The 23,785-nt window shown below is 39.8% G+C and overlaps 1 protein-coding gene, 1 long non-coding RNA gene and 4 other non-coding genes across 10 annotated transcripts; all 6 read left to right on the top strand.

The window, feature by feature from the left end:
- The first annotated feature begins 297 nt into the window (after nt 1-297).
- LOC117399715 (uncharacterized) lies at nt 298-5,032 on the top strand. Of its 5 annotated transcripts, none has more exons than XR_004544140.2 (8): nt 298-427; nt 1,281-1,330; nt 1,955-2,039; nt 2,145-2,214; nt 2,420-2,748; nt 3,619-3,724; nt 4,190-4,260; nt 4,871-5,032. It is a non-coding gene; the product is annotated as an uncharacterized LOC117399715 (long non-coding RNA). The 5 variants fall into 5 exon arrangements; XR_004544139.2 differs by having other exon boundaries at nt 299-427; nt 2,420-2,668; XR_009328528.1 differs by lacking the exon at nt 2,420-2,748 and adding an exon at nt 1,474-1,663 and having other exon boundaries at nt 299-427.
- LOC117400789 (small nucleolar RNA SNORA9) lies at nt 1,544-1,680 on the top strand. The gene has a single exon (XR_004544251.1). It is a non-coding gene; the product is annotated as a small nucleolar RNA SNORA9 (small nucleolar RNA).
- On the top strand, nt 2,549-2,685 carry LOC117400788 (small nucleolar RNA SNORA9). Its single transcript, XR_004544250.1, has one exon. It is a non-coding gene; the product is annotated as a small nucleolar RNA SNORA9 (small nucleolar RNA).
- On the top strand, nt 3,832-3,966 carry LOC117400790 (small nucleolar RNA SNORA9). Its single transcript, XR_004544252.1, has one exon. It is a non-coding gene; the product is annotated as a small nucleolar RNA SNORA9 (small nucleolar RNA).
- LOC117400791 (small nucleolar RNA SNORA9) lies at nt 4,620-4,754 on the top strand. The gene has a single exon (XR_004544253.1). It is a non-coding gene; the product is annotated as a small nucleolar RNA SNORA9 (small nucleolar RNA).
- Nucleotides 5,033-7,518: 2,486 nt separating the features above from the next.
- Nucleotides 7,519-18,536, top strand: LOC117399979 (RNA-binding protein 43-like). Its single transcript, XM_033999443.3, has 4 exons — nt 7,519-7,652; nt 9,171-9,390; nt 10,895-10,992; nt 13,402-18,536. Exons 2-4 carry the CDS (start codon nt 9,207-9,209, stop codon nt 14,761-14,763), a joined length of 1,644 nt encoding a protein of 547 aa, XP_033855334.3. The 5' UTR covers nt 7,519-7,652; nt 9,171-9,206; the 3' UTR covers nt 14,764-18,536.
- The last annotated feature ends 5,249 nt before the right edge of the window (nt 18,537-23,785 follow it).

Genomic DNA, 23,785 nt, shown 5'->3' with positions numbered 1-23,785 from the left:
CTGAAACAGGATATGATGCACGTAATTAATCTATGTTGGTAAATACCATATTCATAAAACGAAATGGTTAGAACATAAACCAAACTTTATTTTGTTTAAAAAAAGATATGGAGCGAAAGATTGACAACATCAAGGTGCTTAATAACAAAAAAAGAGTTTTGTTTATGTAGCTCATTTGTTGTACAGAACTTGTATTCCGAAGAGATGAAAATCCTCTTTTGTGTAATATGTTCTTGTGTAGTGTACTTTCAACTATTGTAGTTATGGGCGGGCGCCCAAATCCACTGTGCGCATGAGACGGCATCAGCAAGCCACTGGACATGCGTGGAGTGACGTCATCAAAAGATAAAAGCTGCCTACGCTGAGACGAATTGTCTTTTACTGTTTTCTACCCGGAGCTGGCAGGCTGTGTGTGAGGCATATGGAGGTAAAGGAAACTTAATCTAAAATCATCCTCTTTATAGTGAAGCATTGCACGTTAAATAAACCAAGCTAGATATTAAAACAACCCATTGCTGATATGTAAACGCTCTTATTTTAGTATAGCCATTAAGGTTAAAAAATAAATCTGTGAAAACATTTTGTAAGCATTTGGGTTGATGAAAAAGTTTGGCAAAAGTTTAATCGTGACCAAATGTATTTTAGGAAGCGTATTGATTTACTTAAAAAAAGCAAGTATTAATATTTTATCTGGGTGACTGACTTAAAGTTTCCTTTAATTGTTCTGAAACACGGGACCTTATCCGAGTGAAATAATAATGTGCCAAATAAATGTCTCAACTACTGCAATACAGGCTAGGTAAGTTTAAATGTTGAATAAATGCAGATTTATAATTCAACATTTTCTAAAAATATGTTCTCGCATCTGTGTTTTAAATTGTTGGGTTTGCAGACAAGATTAAGAGCACGTGCATGTTTAGTCACGTTTGAGCCAGGGAGTGGGGGAGGGTACTCCTTTCCATGATGTCAAGAATATTATTTATTTCTTAGCAGACGCACTTATCCAGGGCGACTTACAATTGTTACAAGATATCACGTTATTTTTAGATACAATTACCCATTTATACACTTGGGTTTTACTGGCGCAATCTAGGTAAAGTACCTTGCTCAAGGGTACAGCAGCAGTGTCCCCCACCTGAGATTGAACCCACGACCTTCTGGTCAAGAGTCCAGAGCCCAAAGCACTACTCCACACTGCTGCCCAGAATACAAACTTGTAATATGAACCCAAGATGGTGCTAATGTTTGTTTAGTGAGCTTGTGTGTTTTTTTTCTTTCAGATGAAAATGAAAAAAACGGGGTTGATAATTAAAGTGGAGCTGGTCAACAGGTAAGTTTAGTCCTTTTTGCTTTGAGGTGTTTGCAAGCTAAATAACTGTACACTGATTTGAGAAGATCAGTTTCTTTTTTTTTGTTTTTCTTGCACTGATGCTACCCTGCGGTAACATTTTAAATTTGTCTTGTGGTTGGAAGACCTTGTGCGTGGGACTGGGTCTGTTTTTGATGTTCCTGCTCAGGTTTCCTCCCCTGGATGGACCTGTCCATGCAAGCCGTTCAGCGAGGCTGAGCCTGTCTGTGGCACTGTCCTTTCCTTGAGTGCTTGCTAGAGAAACACTGGGGTGGTTTGAGGCCTTGGCATGCCTGATCCGTGACAAGGTTATAGGTAAACCTCAGACATCACTTATTCCTAGATTGTCCGGTTGACACTAAGCTTTTTGAATAGGTCCCTTTCATGTCTGACCATCTTTGCCAAAGGCAAATATATTAAAAAATAAATAAAAAATTAAAAATTGGGAATAGGTAAATTAATAGACCAGGTATTTCAACAGTGACGCCTTGTGTGGTTGAACTTTATATTGGTTACTTCAACTCTTTCAACCCATGAATAGACATTTCACCCACTGAGTAGCTGCTGGGGTGACAACCAAAAACTAACCTGTGTTTTGTTTTCTAGCTTAAAATGGCCTGTCTGGGGCTGAATATTGCATTGAAGTTGCAGGGAACTGCATCACATACTGGAGCACAGTAATGTGCAGATGGTAATATTCATTAAATATATAACAAATGTGCTTACTTGGTTTGACTCATAAGTGTGCATCCCAGTTATTACTGTAGCTTCAAAACTGACTGAATCTCTTTTACAGGTTGATCTGTCCAGCAGGGGATGGTATATTGAAGCTGCTGTTAGCACCCCAATGCAGTAATGTGAAATAGGTAAGCTTTATCGTGCATGCCTGCTCAAAAGTGCTATGCGATTGCTATTTGCTTCAGTCACAACTTTAATTATGCATTTGTTTTAAGTTGTTGGGTTTTGCAGACTTAAATGTGTGCAGGCAGGCAGTTTTTTTTTTTTTTTAGCCCTTACACTTTTTTGCTTTGAGGAGTTTGACTAAATACCTCTTTTTTTTTTTTTTTCCAGGGTATAATTTCACAGATTTTTTACTTCCTTTCACTGTTGCCCTGCAATTTTTAAAATTTTGTATTGTGGCTGGAAGAACTCCAGCCACAATATTCCTGCTTAGTTTTCCTCCCCTGGATGGACCTGTGCATGCAAGCCGTTCAGCGAGGCTGAGCCTGTCTGTGGCACTGTCCTTTCCTTGAGTGCTTGCTAGAGAAACACTGGGGTGGTTTGAGGCCTTGGCATGCCTGATCCGTGACAAGGTTATAGGTAAACCTCAGACAACTTCTAAACTCCCCGGGTCAATTGCACTGAACTCTCAGTAGCTACTAACTTGCGATCATCTCGTAGTGAGTATGGAGGACAGGGCTAACAGTAATAGTCTGTAAGATAGTACTAATTGTAATGAAGTAAACCTCTTCATATAGTCTGCAGGTGTTTCCTGAGGTTTATTAAAATAACACATTTTGTAAGGACAACGCCGATAGTTCTTTACAAGTAGGAGGGACCAGAGGAAGTCCAGAATTAATTCTCCCCCACGCAATGACACTTTACCAAACAGGAAGGGAATGATCAGTATAACCCAGAGGTCTGTACTAAAAGTTCTCAAAGTTAGCACAGTGCATTTTTACATTGCAGTTGGTATTAAGATGGCAAGAGTTTGGGATTAACTGGAGATGATCCTTGGATAGTACCATACTACTAGCTAGTATGCGTTTTAGTCCCCAGATCCATACTCATTTCAAAAGTACATTGCAGTTGACACCCCTTGTTTAGGTGCGTTACTGACATGACACGGTGCCAGCTTCAGGACTGCTACATCTGCTCTGAACTGATTGCACTTGTATTATAGCATGAAAAAGTCCCCAGAGTCTGTAGGTTTACTATTAGTTCATGAAGCTATAGGGGAGGAATAGATTATTTAGCATGGATTTGATTGAACTCCTGATAATTTTGAAGGTATATGCTTGAGGGTAGTGAAACTTTCACTGTGTTCTGGACTATTGTGGGAATTACTGCATTCATGTCTTTATTTGCCTTTGTTAATTGGAGTAGCACAGCATTTAGTGTAATAAACCTAGATTTTTCAACACTGACACCTTGTGGCTGGACCTTATACAGGTTACTTCAATTCCTCTCAGCCTATGAATAGAAACTCAAGCCAAATGTGCTGCTGGGGTGCCTCAACCAGAAACTAACCTGTGTTTTTTGTTTCTTAGGTGGAAATGACCTCTGTCAGAAGTAGAGCTAAATATTGCATTCCAGTTGCTGGCAATCCGGTCTCTTACTGAAGCACACTGTTGTGAACAAGGTGCAGATCAACAGGTAATTAATTTCCACAATGTAATGAAACAAGCAGTCCTTTCTTAAGGAGCGGAGCTGGATAAATGCCTTCCCCGGTGAGGGGGCTGCAGGGACTATGGTAGCATTGTGTGCAAGCCGTTCAGCGAGGCTGAGCCTGTGTGGCACTGTCCTTTCCTTGAGTGCTTGCTAGAGTGACACTGGGGTGGTTTGAGGCCTTGGCATGCCTGATCCGTGACAAGGTTATAGGTAAACCTCAGACAACTTCTAAACTCCCTGGGTCAATTGCACTGAACTCGCAGTAGCTACTAACTGGAGATTGTCTGGTAGTTGGTACAAAGGATAGGGCTAACGATATTCTGCAAGATAGTATACCAATTGAAATGAACGCTACCTTTTCAGCAAGGTAGACGCTGTGTTGAAGCTGGTTTGTGTACATCCTTATGAGTTATTACTGTAGCTGCAAAACTGACTGAATCTCTTTTACAGGTTGATCTGTCCAGCAGGGGATGGTATATTGAAGCTGCTGCTAGCACCCCCAATGCAGTAATGTGAAATCGGTAAGCTTCATTGTGCATGCCTGCTCAAAAGTGCTATGCGATTGTCATTCACTTCAGTGACAATCTTATTTAACGCTCCAGATAAGATGGGTACTGGGTGTTTTACGCATTGAAAACAAATGGATTATGCCTGATTTACAATGAATGTGTAAAATATACATAGCTATTTTGCTGCACAGCTTGTTTGCATGTTATTAAGCTTCTTGTACTTTTTGCTTATTTGCCCACTAAATTTTTGGAAGGTAAATCTATATAATAAATACAATATTTTGTGTTTGTAGAGAGTTGGGATGCTTTTATATTGATATAGCAAGGTGATCAATAAGGAATACAATATTATTGATACTGTGCTGCAGACTGTGCAAGCCGTTCAGCGAGGCTGAGCCTGTGTGGCACTGTCCTTTCCTTGAGTGCTTGCTAGAGTGACAATGGGGTGGTTTGAGGCCTTGGCATGCCTGATCCTTGACAAGGTTATAGGTAAACCTCAGACAACAACCAAAGTAAGCAAGTATACAGTATCCAAACTCCAAAACAAAGTAGTTTGAGGAACCCTTAAACTAGTAAGGTATTGAGATATATAATTACACACACTTACATCTTCATTTTCCAGGATCGAACTGTGAGGACTGCGCACCCAGCCACATTGAGGATCACAGGACTTGCCAGTTCCCTTTATTGGGCTGAAGAGGGGAAGTAATGGGTGGTGTTGAAATCTAATTGCAATAAAAACACATGCACTGTATTTTTATAAGCCAATAAAGTTTTTATAGAATGTGTTTGGTTCTTTCTTTGTAGACAACGGACTACCTCCAGGACTGAATATAGTGTCTTGTTTTTTGGGGGGTGGGGGTCAGGATACTCTCTCTGCCCAGGACCCTGAGAGGGAGGATCGATCATAAGTCATAAAATTATGGGAGTTAAAGTACTACCCCTTTTTTTTATATAGATAGAAGTTGTACAGTTCTGTCTTTTGCAGAGGTTCTCAAAGGTTGAGTAATAAATCACCAAGTAGAGTGGTCTGTCTAAAATTGATACATCTGTGCATGGGGATTCACAGAAGGCTTTACCTGGAAACACTATTAAAACTAGGGATGCACCGAATCCAAGTGTTTGAGATTCGACTGAATACGAATCCATCTCAAAAGATTTGGTCGAATAGGAAGCTGCTGAATAAAAAACAGACTTGCGCCTACTAACAAGGGATGTGTGCAATCTATAGTTTTGAGACTTTTAGTTAATAGAGTAGTTATTACTGAATGGAAATAAGATTTTAGTTTGAAACTTACACGATTTACAGCTAACCCCCTCCCCCCCCACCACAGAAAGGTTTAGTGCCTAACTTTACTCCATAAAGTGTGATGTGACTGCTGTGTTGCTGTTTTTTTTTTTTGGGGGGGGGGGGGGATATGTTTACAAGCAAACGTGTTCTTGTTCTTAAATACCTGTTATTAAATACAACAGTTCCGTTCAATACGGGATTTGTGTCTTATTTAAAGAAGAACTGCACACATTGGAGGGATGTATTAAAATGGATGTGTGTTTGGGCGGATGTAGGATTCGGCCGAAACTGAATCGTGGATTTAGTGCATCCCTAATTAAAACAAGCTTGTCTTTAGAGGGAACTGTTGAAACTGATGCTATGAATGTGAAATAAATGTATGATTGATTCTAATAAAAAACGTAAAACACTTAAATAGTGAAGTACTGAAGTAAGACACCCACTGTAGAGGTGTATAACAGGCTACCCTATTGGACGCATCCTGCACCAGAACAGAAGTTTGCAGGTGGCACTGCAAGGAATGGTGAAGAGAAAAAAATAATTAAATCGTGGTAAAGTACAGTACAGTTTAGCGCAGCATTGCTATACTAAACCATAACTGTAAGTCGCCCTGGAGGGCGTCTGCTAAGAAATAAAAAAATAATAATGGTAAATCCAGGGTCAAACCATTGTATGCAAGCTGGACATTGTGGTGTCCAATCACGGTCATGGAGGGCGGTTCCACTTCTTTAACAAGTAAAATGAGACCATTAACTACTTCTAGTTCAAGTAAGCATTATAGAAAAGGGCTGGAACAAAGACCAGGAGTGGAAGAGCTGACTGGCACCTGTAACTCTTTATGGTTCGCCTAATGTTAAATATCGTGCCGGCGGCCTGGCCTTTTAAATCTTTTTACTCAGGCACTGTAAGAGACAGACCTCGCTGGCAGGGCACTGTTTGGAAGAGCAGTCGGCTACAAAACCAGGTCCTATTTGTGTTTCTCCGGTATATTGGACCATGTCATTAGAGAATGCGAGTGTTTTGCAGTTTTAATTCTCCGATGTAAGCTAGACCTACTTCGGTGCAGTAAACAAACATTTCCAGAGAAAATCTATACACAAGAAGAGAAATGGCGACGTCGAAAGCTTAAGGACCTATTTTCTGAGATATATATATATATATATATATATATATATATATATATATATATATATATATATATATATATTTATATATATATATTTATATATATATATATATATATATATATATATATATATATATATATATATTTGTGTGTGTGTGTGTGTGTGTGTGTGTGTGTGTGTGTGTGGATCAGATGCACGAGTCATGTCAGCTGTTAGGGTTAGGTTGCCATGGTTGCCACATTGCAGGGCTTTTAGCCAAATACTGTAGCTCCATCTTGCACCACATGATCAGGGTCCCCGGGACGAGTAAATTGAATGCGGTTTTTTTTTGTACACATTTTTTCAATTGTTCGTTTTTTTGTTGTTTTGTTTGGTTGCTTTTGGTCCCGTTTGTGTGTATGGCCATAATTCCTTTATTTGCTATCCAATTTGTTCAAACATTTTTTCCCCCATGTTCCCTACATCCTGAATTTTCATTGTACACTGTCAGATTTGAGCTGGCCATGCTAAAATTGTATAAACAATAAATAATGTATTTATTTTCTTCTAAAAAGCGTCTCTTTGTCTGTGGTTTTTGTTATCTGTGCTAAACAGAGTGGGTCTCAGACTATTTAACTTTTTTTATGAAGACTAGTGTGTGCACATTCATTTCATGTATGAGATGTACTGTAACCTTAGGCACAGACCTAACACAACAGTAAAAAAAAAAAAAAAAAAGGGGGGGGGCCGAAAATAGCCTGGGGCCTTCCCCTTACCTGAATGTGAAGTACTGTACATAGTAGCACGCTGGGCTGGAATCCCGAGCTCCGCCCCTAGGTTCTATTTATTAAAAAGTTCCGTGATGATGACGAATCGTGAGAGATTCAGTTTTACTTTCGTTTCTGTTCTGGTCATTTTACAAGGTGTAAAGTTCACGGGTTAAGAATTTTACTTTGAGGTTGTTGCCTATGAAAAGGGAGAGAACAATCCACAGCTCCTGACAAAAGGTAGACATTTTTAAGTTTCGAATTTTATTTTTGCGTGCTGGAGTTTGCATTTGACATACTGTAACTTGTGTTGTTTTTTGATGACAGACATTTTATTCATCAATACAACATATGTGTATAGTTTATTGTTTACTATTTCATTTAAACTAGATTGAAGTTTGATCCCGAGATATCGAAATTGAAAATAATGATAACTTCGATGCATAGTATAGTGGTACTACAGTGATATCCTTTTGTGGGGTTTTTAAAGAGAGGCTCACTCACGTCTATTATAATAAATAAGTACATAAATAAAAATGACAGACTGTGGTTTTGTTAGTCATTTCACTTCTTCTTCTTCTTCTTCTTCTTCTTCTTCTTCTTCTTCTTCTTCTTCTTCTTCTTCTTATATTTATACATGTTTTATTTCATATTAGAAGACACGAACGTTATTAATAGGGTCATACCGGTATGTCTTTCCACGGTCCAATATACTACTGCTTCTTTTGAAAAATAATCCAATAAATGATTGAGGAGATGCATCTTTAAAATAGACAGGTGCAGCCACACCTCATAAATATTAAGATATTAGCCCCATAATGCTGTTGTAAAATATTTTTTGTATACAGAAACACCAACATGTGTATGCATTTTTATTTTGCCTCCCTGAGATGGAACTTGCATGGTATTCATATTCCACTTGGTTGCTACTGAGTTTATTAGCAGGAGAATCACTGTTTAATTCACAGTCACAGTGGTCTGAAGGTTTTATGAAGGGAGGAAGTTACCCTTATACAACTTTACCATAGTAAAAGCATACCAAAGTGTAATAAAGCACAGGTAAGCATTGTAAAGGCCAGAGAGGTATGGCATGGCATATTAGAAAACAAACCATGGTAATCTAACCCTTATAAAAGTTTCCCATAGTAAAAGCACAGCAACGTGCAGTAAAGAATAGCGAGAGCATGGTAAAGCACAGGTAAGTATTGTAAAAGCGAGAGAGGTATAGTAAACCCATGGTAAACTATGGTAAACGTACTGCATAGTATAATAGTATTATCGTGGGAAAGGCATGGGAAAACTGTGCAAATTTACTGTGGTAATATTGAAGACAAATCAGAAATGTCTTTTTCTGGGTTCTGATGAAGTTCACAGAAGGCTAAACTATACATAGGATCTAGTTCACACAGGGATCATATTGTTTGTGTAAAGTTGCAGCTTTAAATACTGAGAAATCTTTAGATAGTCCTGCAACTAAGGCTGTAAGTCTCCGTTTAACTGATTCAATGTTTAAACCATTTGTGTAAACAGTCATTTACCATTAAGATTAACGCACCAATTTTCACTGAAATGTATACTGTACTACCTGATTTAGTATGTATAACTTGTATTTATTTCAAATATTTCATTGATTTTTACAAACAGTATTTAATTACGGTGGTTTACAATGTTAAAAAAATTGACACTATTGAAAAAAACTGGTCCTAAGATCCTGAGAAACAGCCTTGGAAAGTCACTATATCTGTGTTTGCTCTGTAGCCTCAAGCTGTGATCTGCAGCCGCAGTGGAAGGATCATGGCTGCAGACAGACGCACGCTCCAGGTCCTCCGGGTTCCCAGTGTCCTCCCTAATGATCGGATGATCGACAAGCTGCTGATTCACTTCCTGCGGCCCCGGAATGGGGGAGGGGAGGTCATGGAGGTGAGATACCCCACCGACACACCAGCAGAGGCGCTGGTCACCTTCGAGCAGGAGGAAGGTAAAGCACAACTGAGCTTCTTTTATTTCACTGCTTTCCCAGCTAATGTGTCTATATTGGTCCTGTGGTAGAAAATAAGGTAGAAGAACATTGGTCCTCTGCTCTACGGCAGTAGTGGACAACTCTGGTCGTTCTGATCCGCTCCAGTCTGGGTTGTTGTTCTAATCAAATCCTATAATAATGAATTGACCCACAACAGGTTCACTTACCCAATGTAGGACCTGCTTGGCATTAAGACCTGAACTGGAATTAAAAAACCCACAGGGTTAGAAACTCCCATTAGTGCTATACCCAGTCCTGATATTCACAACTCCCCTTCATTGGTATAGTATTGAAATGAGCAGTACGTTTAACCCTTTGCTGCCCTGGGTACGTTCCCATACCTGTTTAATGCCTATTTTCTCAATGTCAAATATATTGAACACTGGGCAGCAAAGGCTTAATATTAAAAGCATGGAGAACAGCACTGCAGAGAAGTTCTCTTTTGTGACCATGGAGCAAATGGTAGGACCACAGATCTGTTTATAGGAAAGATTGAAGCACATACTGAGCATACAATTGATTTTCTTTTTTACTGTTTTTGCTATAGGACTAAAGGATCGTTCACAGTGGTGCAGCGCGGGCGATATTTTTTTTTCGCTTCCCATTATAGTCTACCTGTGTGTTCACACAGGACGCGGGGAGAACTTTTTATTTGCTGCATTGCTATCAACCAATGAGAATACATAAGCAAGCTGGACTCGCTCAACCCCCCACACAAATGCATATAATGTATATAGGCTATGATTACTGTATAGGCTATGTAGCCTAGCTTCTACACACATGTCAGAAATGGCAGAAATGGCAAAACTGTTTCAATTCCTGAGTTTGTTTACCTATCCGCGTTCATTCTGATTATTTGTTTTGGCTACAGCGCGTCTGTCAACTCAACAAAGCCTGATAGGCTAGCGAATGTCAGTGCAGCGTGATACCATAAAAATGGGTGGTTGGATTTGCTGTCAATCAACCCAGTATTTTTTTTTTTTTGGATCAGCTGTTCGTACATTTAAAAAAAGGTGGTACAGTTATACAATGTAGTTAATGAAACTGTGAGCACGACTCCCTCCTCTCCCAAACCTCCTTTTTGACTGATCACAATTAACTAATACAGGGAGAGGATCACTCAGTGTGAACTACCACTGTGTCCGTTCGTAGTCCCTCTATCTATCTCATATAAACCAGACTTTATTATCACATTCTGAAATGTTCGCGCCGCTTCAATGTGAATGCAAAAAAATCCGCTTGCCGCTTGTGTTGCTGCATCTGCCACGCCGCGCCAGTGTGAACGACCCTTAACACGTCACAAATTGTGAAATATGGAGGGGAGCGAATTAATGAGAGTGTCCATGCTTTAGCACAGCAAACAATAACGTCTAACCACCAATGAACCAAACTTGTGCAATAATGAGGTAATACTGTAGTCTAGAGTGTTTCAGTTGGTCTCTCCTTCTGATCTCCCCTCCAGTTGCTGACAGGGTCCTGCGACGCTCTCAAGTTCTGGAGCTGCAGTCAGGGAAACACCCCCTGGAAGTCAGGAGAGTGGAGAGTGAGGAGAGAATAGAGGTGGGTGCCACTCATATAGCAACAGAATGAGTGTGCTGCTTTACTTGTCCATTGATCAGGACTTTTGATCCTGGTACCAGTTTTTAGTTTACCACTGTCATATAGAGAAATTAGATTCTGACTCCAACAAACCATGTCGTACAAAATCTGACCTGTAAAACTAATTTCACCATTGAAAAAGACATCTAGTCAAAACATTTGTCAAAGATACATATGCTGTTGTTATATGCATTGAACACATCTTTTTTATACATGGTGCCACTTTTATGTAAATGCATTACTCAAGCAATAGAACATGAAGAAGACTCGCCTTATGCAGTTAAATGTCCCAAGACGGAGGCAAGAGCATTTAACAGAACGAGAAGGGCCTTGCCAAATGGTAAAGCCCTCTAATGAGGGTTATATTGCTATTAGAAAATGACTCTGATAAAATAAATAACATTTCAAGTTTTTCAGCACTAGTTTTAGTTGCAAATTAATACAAACATTTCCCTCAATATTCCAAAAGTAAAGCGGTTTGCTCAGAATTCAATGTGCGCTCTGGTAGGCTTCAGGCTTCAATATCCCAGTTGAATCTCTGGGTTGTGTGCTGTATCTGTAAAGCTTTAAATTACCAGCAGTGAATGATGCTGCATCGTGGTGTATTTCCAATAGTCTGAATAATACTGTAACAATACAAAAAAAAGTCCAGGTACCTCGTACACAAAACAAACATGGTTTGTGAACTGTTTGTTTTTATCTACCTCTTAAAAAATGTAAAACATGGGCTCCCGAGTGGCGCATCCAGTAAAAGCACTCGCTAGAGTGCAGGATGCGCTCTATAGCCTGGACGTCGCCCATTCGAGTCCAGGCTATTCCACAGCCAACCGTGGACGGGAGCTACCAGGGGGCGGCGCTCAATTGGCCGAGTGTCGTCCGGGGGGAGGGAGGGTTAGGTCGGCCAGGGTGTCCTCGTCTCACCGCGCACCAGCGACCCCTGTAGTCTGGCCGGGCGCCTGCAGGCTTGCCTGTAAGCTGCCCAGAGCTGCGTGGTCCTCCAACGCTGTAGCTCTGAGGCGGCTGCACGGTGAGTCTGCAGAGTGTAAAGAAGTGGGTGGCTGGCGGCAACGCTTCGGAGGACAGCGTGTGTTCATCTTCGCCCCTCCCGAGTCAGCACAGGGGTGGTAGCGGTGAGCTGAGCCTAAAAATAATTGGGCATTTCAAATTGGGGGGAAAATAATAATAAAAAAACTAATTGGCAACGACTAAATTAAACAAAACAAAAAAAAAAAATGTAAAACATGTAAAAGAATAAAAGTACAAGTAACTTTTAAATTTTTTAATTAGGATTTGAGTAGAGGTTCGTGTATTTCAGTATTTATGTTACATTTAGATCATTTTTTGGTTCTTAACATCCTTATAACTTGCACGTCTTGCAAGCTATGAATACTGAACACTGATCTAAGTGCACATGGTTGCACACATTTACCGGTACCAGTAGTGGTGTATGGGATTTGCAGTTTGAAGAGCCTTGCAAGCAATAGAAATAATGATACAATGGACTACAATCCCAGGTACACACAGTGATAAAAACACTTGCATGTTAAAACATATACAGAAAAAACTTTTTTTAGTTATACATGTAGCTGACAACATTTTGATTTCTTATCAGTTTTTGAGGTCATGAAAGTCGCACAGGTGCTCCTAAAACAGAATGGATGGCCCTGTAATTAAAAATACAGTATCTAGTAGCCTATATGTGTTAATGCAGCCCATGCTCTTTGTTCAGTAGCTTGTTCACAGTGTGTTCATAAAGTTTATTCAAATCCTCCTGGCTTTGTTAGAGAAGAGAGTGCCTTTGTTGTTATGATATGCTGAAATAACATTGCTGAAAGTAGTCAGACTGGGTCCAGTTGTCTGATTTCTATAACCTGTCATTCAAACTGGAGGCTAGTTGCTATTGCTATTGTGGTTACTGTATTGTCGCTGACAGCAAACACTATTTTGTATTTGCTATACAAAATTTAAATACATAGACTTAATGTATAGGACAGCGAGGAAGCAGACTTAGTCCACATTGAAAGACTACATTCAGAGGGTATAATTTGGAGGGGTAAGAATTAAAGACATTGTCAGAGAAATATTAGAGGCAGGTGAATTGATTCATAAATGGAAATTACACCAACTGTGATACAGGTGATAGTAAACTGAGGATGAAACCAACATCCTCAGTCAAAATATTATAATGAGATGAGTTTAAGTTTTAAAGACTGGTTTCATGGTGCCAATGGAAATGTGGCATAAGAAACAGCTTGTGGAAATAGTAAAACAAGACACCCTGCTAAAGAGGTACATTAGCCTGGAGTCAGATTCTGTCTTGATGCACCTTCTCCATTCAAACACTAATAACCACATCTCAATTGTTGGCAGGTTGACATGCCCGTGAGGACGAACCTAAGTCTGGAGATGTTCCCAGACCAAGGCACGGTGAGAGAGCTTCTTGAGAAACACAGCTTCAGGGTGACTCAGCTGCAGGGAGGACACCCTGGGGAGCTGCAAATCGAGGGCTCCTTCACAGAGCTCAGGAAGCTGAGGACTGAACTCTACGCACTGCTGCCTGCTGCTCCCATAGATATCCGGGGCCCTCCAGCCAGCCGATACCTTCACACTGCAGATGGAGCGCAGGGGGCCAGACACTACAGGGTTAACGACTCAGGGACCGGGGCAATATCCAAAACTAAATTCTCAAATTCTCCGAGGGACAGGAATGATCCACACTCCAGGGGAGAGAGACGCACCAAAGCTCCGCTAGTCACCTTACCTTTGTCACCTCAAGCCAATAAAACCCCCAGGAAAGCCCAGAGAGTTTCGTTCAACATTGACAAGCATGTGCTGAAGTACGCCAAAGCTTTCCATAAGCAGGACATGTCAGAGATACTGGATAGCCACTGTGTGGAAATGAGCGAAGAGGAGAGTGATGAGATCAGTACTGTGATCTTAACTTCAGTGATCGGCCATGACAGCCCTGCAAGTATTTTAAAAGTAGCTAAGGAACTGCTGTCCAGTCTGTTATTTGAACTAGGACGTACTCTACGGACACAGAAAATTAATCTCTCTTCCTATGACAGTCAGCAACAAAGTCAGATTCTGGAGCGGTCCAATATGCTTGCAAATATTTACAAAGTTCTCGTGATCGGCCCTGACGGGGGGCGCATACAGCTGGTGGGACCTTCGACGGAGAGCCACGAGCTGAAGCTGAGGCTGCTGGGGCAGGCAGTTAATTCCTCAGTGGGGGAGCAGCTTGTCAGTAATCGTCAAGGACGCCGGATGGACAGAGGTGATGTCAGGCGCAGCTCTTCCCTCCCCCGACAACCGAGCAGAACGGACCTCAGGAGCCCCATGGAGGGCTCTCTCAGTGCCCAGCAGCAATCCCCTCAAAAGTACCAGCTGGAGCCAGTTGGATGTGGCAGGGCTGGAGGACACCTGGGTGTGACAAGGCTGGAGAAGGAGAAGGCAGGAAGCACACCCAGTCCCAACAATAAAGAGAAGAGCCTCCAGAGAAAAAGAGCCTCCTCAGAAACCAGGGGCAAGTCAAAGGAACGCCAGCAAGCCAGGATAGAGAGCAGTCGAGAAGCAAAAAGAGAGCCTCCGTCTGGGCAGGGAGGGCTGGGTGTCGAGAGTGACGTGAAATTAGTAAACCATAAACAAAATAAAAATATGCCAGCTTTGTTGAAAAACATGACCATTTTTAATGACAAACATTTGAAAATCTTTATGAGAAAGAAAAATTAAGAACATAAGAAAATTTACAAACGAGAGGAGCTTGTCCAGTTCCTAGTAGCTGGTTGATCTCAAAACTTTTTCATGTTGGTTATTAAAGGATCCAAGTGATTCAGCATGATTAGGTTGCCCATTCCATATCCTCACTGTGAAGAAGTGTCTCCTTCCTTCTAGTAATAATAATAATAATAATAATAATAATAATAATAATAATAATAATAATAATAATAATTTCCATACTCATGAAGAAGACATCTTACAGCAATGGAAATGGAAAAGGTCAACACACAATCAGAATAATGTTTCCTGGTCCCACTTGTCTACAAACAGAATGGAAATGAACGGAGCAGTTTCTGCAGGAACTGGACAGCACTGAACTGCAAGACAGGGAGTACTCTGACTGTCATTGTGGGGCAGCAAAGTCAGAAGAAGGTGTTGATGGTACCTGTCCATTTGGGGGAATGCTGTAGTTTGCTAGAAAAATACATGGACAGAGGGCAGCCAGTAACAACATTTAACCAGAATGTCATTTGCCCTAATGAGTGAAGGGTTCCAGTATGTCATAATGCAATATGTCGAAGGTATAGCATTGCTAGCATTCCATATTCCTTTATCTTAATTTCCTGATTGGGTTAATGTCAGCCCTTTTCTTTGAGTGATAGAATTCTTAATGTGTCAGGGGTGACTGGGTTCCAGCACATATTCTGAAGGTGTGCAGGCCCACAATGTTTTATTAAAGCAGACACTCTTATAAGCCCTGTTCACACTTGTATCGGAACAAAATTGGTCAAATTGGTTTTGGTTTAGAATACACCGATACGATACCACTTTCTGTCCTAACTCAATTTTCAACAGTATAAGACTGATACTGTTGCGATATACCTGTCCACATGAAAGCTGGTTTATATCGATACACTTACATCAGAGATATTCTGTATTACACCAAGATTCTCTATTGACAGTCAATGGAGCGGTGTCGGATTGAGCTGCTTTGAGCTTATTTTATCAATGTTTAAAAATATAAAAAACTTGTGAAATCTGTTTTACTATTGCCCAGGGTGTCTTGACGAAAAACATAACCTGTGATAATGCTGACATACCGTAATCTATATGAAAAATGCACTTTTCTGAACGCAGCACCAAAGATGGTGCATGCGCAGAAAACAGAGATGAGCGTTTCACAGTACCAGAGTGGACGGGTGCAATTATAAAACTTGGATTTACTGGTATTAGCCATCAGTTTCTACTACTGTAACTTATCTGTAAATATTAAAAAAACAATACATTTATTAAACAAGTATGGCAGGAGTAAAGGTGGATTTGAGAATATCATTGGTGCACCGATCCACCTGTCCACACTTCACTGTACCGGTACAAAACGTGTTCTTGTCTGGGTTTCATATCAATACAGTTATATTGGTACAATGCCGGTAACACAGACGTTGCAATATTGTTCTGCAACGATACCGGTATAAAAATGCAAGTGTGAACAGGGCTATAGACCAGTGACATAGGGCAGCAGTGTGGAGTAGCGGTAAGGGCTCTGGACTCTTGACCGGAGGGTCATGGGTTCAATCCCAGGTGGGGACACTGCTGCTGTACCCTTGAGCAAGGTACTTTACCTAAATTGCTCCAGTAAAAACCCAACTGTATAAATGGGTAATTGTATGTAAAAAAAAAAAAAAAAAAGTGATATCTTGTAACAATTGTAAGTCGCCCTGGATAAGGGCGTTGCTAAGAAATTAATAATAACATTAGCCTTGACCATTTTATGTGGCTTTAAGATACTAGCATCACATTTGGCATATAACTTCATAGAATAAGTTTTGAAAGACATATTGTTGAATATATTTTTTTTTGTATGTAATGCTATAGCGTGAATAACCAGATCTCATTTTAGAATCCATCTTGCATTTATTGAAATCAAATGACAGAATGACTTCAGTTCCCATTGCTGAATCACATATAAAGTTGGTTTATAAAAACAGCACTCTATCAGTGTTATATAGTTCCCCTCTGCGTGTTTATGGTTCTCTTGATCGTATGGATTATACACAGGGCTTCTGTTTTTCGGGTTTTATTAATTGTATTTTTCTGTGCTTATTTTTAGCTATTTTCGAGTTTTATGTAAATAGTTTTTTACGGGGCTTTCGTTTTTGATATACTGGAAATTAGTGTTTTCAGTTACTTTCCAAAATTCTTGAGCGTTTTTTATTTTTTTGTGTGTGTGTGTGTGTGTGTCAAAATATGTATAGTAACTCTACTTGCAACTTCTTTCCTTTGCTGTCTTCCACAACAGAATCCCTATGGTCACGGGCACATTCTCCTGGGGGTTTTGTGTGTAGGCATTTTTGTACATTTTGCCACAATTCTGTTTTAAATCCTTCGTGTCTTAACTGTAATACAGCTTTAAATCCCGCTAACAAGCCTTCATCCTGATTGTATTCTCGTTTTAAATCTCGCAAACGGAGTCTTCAGTAGAAACGTAGGAATGTGCTGTCACTCAGTAGTTGGGGCGGGTTTAAAGTATTCAGAACTAATCAATGATAGATACAAATCAGGAAGGCGGAACATTGCCCAGCTGCACAGGGACATGTATTTATTATTATTTTTGTAGTAGGTTTATTTTTTTAAATGTGAAAAGGGTAAAGTCAACGTGAATAGATTAACCATTCCCACAGTTTTTACGGTGTTTGCTGGTGCTTATTGACTATCCCCCGATTTAATTTTTTTGTATCAGGAGTGTTTTATCGGTTTTTATCAGTTAAAACCAAAAATCAGAAGCCCTAGTTATTCAATAGAAATCCACAGAACTCATTCGACAAAGCTAGCATTGCTTAACTGACTTCAGCATTCACACTTGCGTACCAATAACCTTGAAGTTGACCTCTGACCTAATGCGGCTGACTCTTCTGATTATTTCACCCATTGGGCCCTTTTCACAAAGCTTAAAGATCACAGTCTGTTTTTGATAAATACAATTTTCTAGAATTGTGTCAATAAAACCAAAAAAGCTTAGAAAAAAAGTATTGTTTAGTTGCACAGTTTTGTAAATTGATCTCATTTGCTTCTGTGTAAAGGCAGGAATTAATGTTTAAGAATAAAGATCCTTGTGTGTACTATATATTAGAATATGTAATCTCTGATAAAAAAAAAAACAGCAGTACAATGAAACAATAACATTCATAAACTCATATGAACAACTAGCAAACTGTCCAGATTGTGGTCTTCACTGCATTTCTCCTTTGATGTATTTAATACTTGTTAGTCTGGTATTTAAAAAACTTTAACATAGCACCTTATATCCATACTGGGTTCTTTCTTTACAAACATGTAATGACTGAAGCTCAATGATGGAGCATGACTGCTTCTTACAGAACAGCTTCTATGTGATCTATGTCCCTGACCACATTCCGGTGCCTCCTTAAGACTCACCTCTTCAAACAGCACCTGTAGAACTCCTCTGTTTGTATCCTGGGACACTATCACCCTTCATTTAAATGTGCTTTATTTTGCTCTTATCTGCCCCCTATTTTACTACATTTAATCCTGTACTTCAGAATACTGTAATCTGCCAAGTGTTTAACCTGTAGTATTTTGTATTTAATCATATCCTGATGTAACTATCACTATTATCTGCTGTATTATTGAATTGTGGTTTGTCACACTTGTACTTTGCTTGAACAAAAGTTATTGTATTTCTTGCTCTTATTGTATTACTTGTATTGTAACACTTAATGTATTTGCTTACGATTGTAAGTCGCCCTGGATAAGGGCGTCTGCTAAGAAATAAATAATAATAATATGTCACTATTATTATTATTATTATTATTATTATTATTATTATTATTATTATTATTATAATTATTGTTGGTGCACTGAGGAGCGATTCCATTCCATGGGATTCCCAGGTGGGAGAGCATTGTGACCACTACACCACGTACTCATTGTGGGACAGCATGCCTTTGTCAGTGAACGAGAAGAAAGTGGGTACCCTCTACAGCAGTGTTTAACTTCAGAGGCCACACGGGGGCAGCACCTGCCAGCATCTACAATCACAGTCACAGTGTTGACTGGGTCCATGCATTTCTAGATCCCGTGTTCAGATCAAGTCCAATACATGCTGCATGAAAAATACTGTACTACTGTTTACTGGTTTCAGGTTTAATAATATGAATCTAGAAAACAGGTTTAATGTGGATTTGTCTCCTGCCATGTACACCACATTGGGTAAAATCGGGTTCAGTTTTATTGTGTGCTTTCTTTAATACACGTAGTAAAAAACAGCCTGTCCTTGGTTACAATAGCTACACAGCATTAGTGAAAATGAACACTCCCACTAAAAAGGCTGTAATCCTGTTGAGGGGTTCCAGCAACAATATCAACCACAAGAGCAAAGTTTTTTTTTTTTATTTATTTTTTTTAATTTAGTCGTTGCCAATTAGTTTTTATTGTTTTCTCCCCAATTTGAAATGCCCAATTTTTTTTAGGCTCAGCTCACCGCTACCACCCCTGCGCTGACTCGGGAGGGGCGAAGATGAACACACGCTGTCCTCCGAAGCGTGTGCCGCCAGCCGCCCGCTTCTTTACACTCTGCGGACTCACCGTGCAGCCGCCTCAGAGCTACAGCGTCGGAGGACAACGCAGCTCTGGGCAGCTTACAGGCAAGTCCGCAGGCGCCCGGACAGACTACAGGGGTCGTTGGTGCGCGGTGAGCCGAGGACACCCTGGCTGACCTAACCCTCCCTCCCCCACCCCCCCTACAGGTAGGGTATCAGGTCAGGTCCCTTCACATCTAGCTATCACTTGGACATCAGAAAACCAAAGCGTGTTGAACCAGCTAATCGATTGTTTAATGCAGCCACCAGTAATAGCCTACCCAGATTTTACACACCATTTATCTTACATGTGGATGCCTCAAACCAAGGACTAGGTGCCGTACTATATAAGCGTCAGACTAGTTAGCTAAGAGTAATAGCTTAAGCTCCAGATCTCTCACTCCAGCAGAGAAAAATTATAACTTGCACTCTGGGAAGTTAGAGTTATTGGCATTAAAGTTGGCCATTACGGGCAAATTTAAAGCCTACCCAAACACTAATAAATCCGGTAAGACTGTTGCTGATAACATTTTAAATTACTTTGTTTTACGGTTTGGCTTCCCGAAACTACTTCATCATGACCAAGGGGGGGAATATGAGAACCAACTTTTCCACAGACTGGTCCTACTTCTTTTAGATTTAACCTCGTCACTACAAACATCATCAAGCAAAGTATACATGGTTTATATGTCATTGCTGTTAACCATTTTTAACTCTGCAGAGACATTAATATATATATATATATATATATATATATATATATATATATATATATATATATATACATACAGTTGTAGTCAAAAAGTTACAAAAAATATATTATTTATTACAGCAATTTTTAATACAAAAGTATTCATACCCTTTGATGCTATGATAGTATTGTCTATATAACAGGGTCAAGAATGCCTTGTTCACATTTATTTTACATTTCAATGTTATTATTTTTATAAAATTATTTTATTGATTTGATTAGTGCACGTTTTATGTTCTCTGACACTTTTTGATAATTGATTTGTATCACGTTATGTTGGCTTCTCCACCCGCTTCCCTATATTTGCCTTACAGATGGGATGGGCATACAGGGGTTTGTATGTCTGTGCAGGAGTGAGATCGCAGTGTTTGAAGTGTGGAACGATGAGTGCGAGAGACTGAAACGGACCAGAGCATCCCGACAATAAGTATTGGGCTGATGGTATGCCGATGTTGAATAATGAGCGCGAACGGCCCGAGTGTTTTTATCCTGTTTGGTAGTCGATTGGAGTTTAAGAAGTGCACAGAATAGGCTGTATTGCGATGCTGGTTTCTCTCTCGTTCTCTCTGTGTGTTCCCTCCCCTGGACGGACATTGTGTGTGTGGTGTGGATATTTGTACTTTCATTTTTTGTACCATGGTGTTCTTTTTAATATGACAGTTTTACTGTGTCTTTGAATGTGCATCTCCACTTTATTGCTGGGTAGCAGCGTTGTTGCATTTGCACTTTATTATTATTATTATTATTATTATTATTATTATTATTATTATTATTATTATTATTATTATTATTATTATTATTATTATTATTAATTTCTTAGCAGACGCCCTTATCCAGGGCGACTTACAATTGTTACAAGATATCACATTATTTTTACATACAATTACATTATTTTTTACACATTATTTTTACATACAATTACCCATTTATACAGTTGGGTTTTTACTGGAGCAATGTAAGTAAAGTACCTTGCTCAAGGGTACAGCAGCAATGTCTCCCACCTGGGATTGAACCCACAACCCTCCGGTCAAGAGTCCAGAGCCCTAACCACTACTCCACACTGCTGCCCTACATGACCTTTAATACATGACCTGATTTTCTTGGCGACCTTGTTCCTACATTTTTAGATCTGTTATCTGAATAAAAATAACCTAAAGGATCTTCTGTAATTTGTTCTGTGCCTTATCACACTGAACTGGTGTAGTCGCTTTACATCTTGTGATATTTTGGAATTAAAGGCAGGTGTGTGCTGCTTGTGCTGCGTCTGTACGCTACCTGTATCCCTGGGGAGGTGTTACATCTACAAGGTGCTAAAATTTCAATATGATAATGCAGAACCTAATTCTAGAAAATGCTGGATTGTAGGTGAACATTGTTAGAGAGTGTGGGAGGGTGTGGGAATTCACTGGACACAAGACAGAACTGTAGTTGAAGACGCCGTTGGTGCACAGATTTATTTACGCCACAGGTGGCACTGTAGCACTGTCTCTAGAGCACAACCCAATACCAGCAATTGTAAAAGGTTGGCTGTTTATTCTTGGTGCACACGCAGGTGCTCAAAATAATATTACAAATAAAAGGGGGCGAAAGTAAAAAGTAAAATAAAACACAATAAGAAAACTACAAATAAAAGGTGCTGCTCTTGCAGCGTTCCCCCATCGTTGCTACCCGCACAGCTCGGGTCTTCAGCCTGCACTTTGCTATTCCCTTACTATACTCTGTGGGGTTGCCCAGGGTTTCCCTGCTAAATACACATGTCCCGATTCGGGTATGTAAATATGGTTTTTCTTTTATTTTTTTCTTCTCCGGATTGGCTTTCTTCCTCAGCCTTGTTTGCCTGTCCCGTTTTGATTTCTCCAGTCCCTCACGACCAGGCTGTCACTGTTATTCTTCCTAAATTGGCAGGGCTGAGGAATAACAAAGCACAGTTTTTATAGGTCAGACACCCCCACAAGGCTACGCCTCCCGACCACTCAGAGAGAGGGAGAGAACACACCCTCATCCAACCTCTCTGTGTCATTGCCATGATTGACAGGCGGATCCTACAGGGCTCCAAACTCCTCCCCTACAGGATCATGCATATGCCAGATAGCCAGCACAGATCTCGCCCCGTTACAGAGTATAAAAGGGTTAGGGACAGGATGATTGCTGTCATTACCAATAAGTCAATACGGGAAAAGGTAAAGAGTTATCTGTAAATTATTTATTGTCATAAAGCTGGAGAAGGATACAAGAAGATTTCCAAGCATTTGAATATCCCAATTTCAACTATTGTTTCTATTATCAAGAAGTACAAGACTCATGTACTGTCACTCCCTCGGTCTGGAAGAAAGAAGGTTCTTTCACTAAGAACAAGTAGAAGGATTGTAAGGAAGGTTAATAACAATCCAAGACTGACTGCCAAAGATATTCAAATGAATTGGCTGCAAGTGGGACTAGGGTTTCCATTTCAACCATAGGTCGAGTATTGCATGGTGAAGGTCTCAATGGTCGCAGGCCAAGGAAAAAGCCACTCTTAGGAAAACGTCACAATCACTTAAATTTTGCAAAACGGCATTTAAATGATGGATATGAGTTCTGGTTAAAGGTTTTGTGGAGTGATGAACAAAAATCGAGCTACTTGGTCACACTGATAATGATTAAGTTTGGAGAAAGTCTGGTGAGGCGTACAAAGCAAATAACACCATACCTACTGTCAAGCATGGAGGTGGTAATATCCTTCTATGGATAGCTTCATGTGTTGAAACACCAGCCTTTCACCACTTTAAGCTTGGGTTAAAATCTCCACTAGGTCACACGTTTAGTAGTTCTTAATAGACAGTAGTCCGCCGTATAAAAATCCTCCCCCACAATCTGGTGGAAATGTTCATGAGAGAACCAGCACTGATAAGTAGCAAAGGCAATGGGTTTGTATTATTGAGGTGCATTACTGGATTATTCAGGTGCATTGGCCAAGATTTCAGAGGACCAGCTTTGTAAAGACAACATTGTAAAGACATCCCTGTCCACCTACAGCAGCAGATCAGCGCTTCCAGGGATGGCGCTCAGAAAACAGAAAAAAAAATAACGACATTTTTTGTTTCTGATGAGTACTGCTACCCTCCAACACCCTAATAAGTCAGTAAAAAGGTTATTTCATAAGCACAAGCAAGGAACAGTGAAAGAAAACACCAACCTGCAGCATATAGTAATTAATAAATGTAGTGGGCTCTGTTCATTTAAATCCAGTTTTTATGAATAAAATTAGGTAGTCATGAAACTGATCTTTATTTTTGTTAATGAAGCCATTGACGGTTTAGAAAGGTTACATCATGTTCATCAAACTTGATTTCATTGATAAAAAAGCAGTCTTTGAAAAAATATTCCTTAAAGCTTTGTGAATAAAGCTTGGTACTGTATGTTTAACAGTGATAAATAATGTTTTTAGTAGCATTTACGATCATCTATCACTGCCTGAGAGGAAGCACTAACACGCTCTTAGTTTAGAGATGTAAGCATTTAAAGTTTTAATATTCATGAGACCTGCATAACCAGCTGTATTTAATGTGTTGGTTAACTGTGGAATAAAATGAATTAACAGCTACACGGTGTAATGATCCAGAGATGGAAGTTTCATCTTCTTGATTAAGCAATGTTATTGTTCTGTAGTTGGTGAGCAGGCACTATTTAAATATGAAAATGCTGA

This window comes from Acipenser ruthenus, chromosome 4 (genome assembly GCF_902713425.1).
Source record: "Acipenser ruthenus chromosome 4, fAciRut3.2 maternal haplotype, whole genome shotgun sequence".
Lineage (NCBI taxonomy): Eukaryota > Metazoa > Chordata > Actinopteri > Acipenseriformes > Acipenseridae > Acipenser > Acipenser ruthenus.
This window is presented reverse-complemented; position numbering and strand designations above follow the sequence as displayed.

Excerpts from the sequence above, each read along its gene's own strand:
- LOC117399979 (XM_033999443.3), top strand. The coding sequence starts at position 9,207 with ATGGCTGCAGACAGACGCACGCTCCAGGTCCTCCGGGTTCCCAGTGTC. Across the intron at positions 9,391-10,894 it reads CACCTTCGAGCAGGAGGAAG|TTGCTGACAGGGTCCTGCGA; the intron begins GTAAAGCACAAC and ends TCTCCCCTCCAG. Across the intron at positions 10,993-13,401 it reads AGAGTGAGGAGAGAATAGAG|GTTGACATGCCCGTGAGGAC; the intron begins GTGGGTGCCACT and ends AATTGTTGGCAG.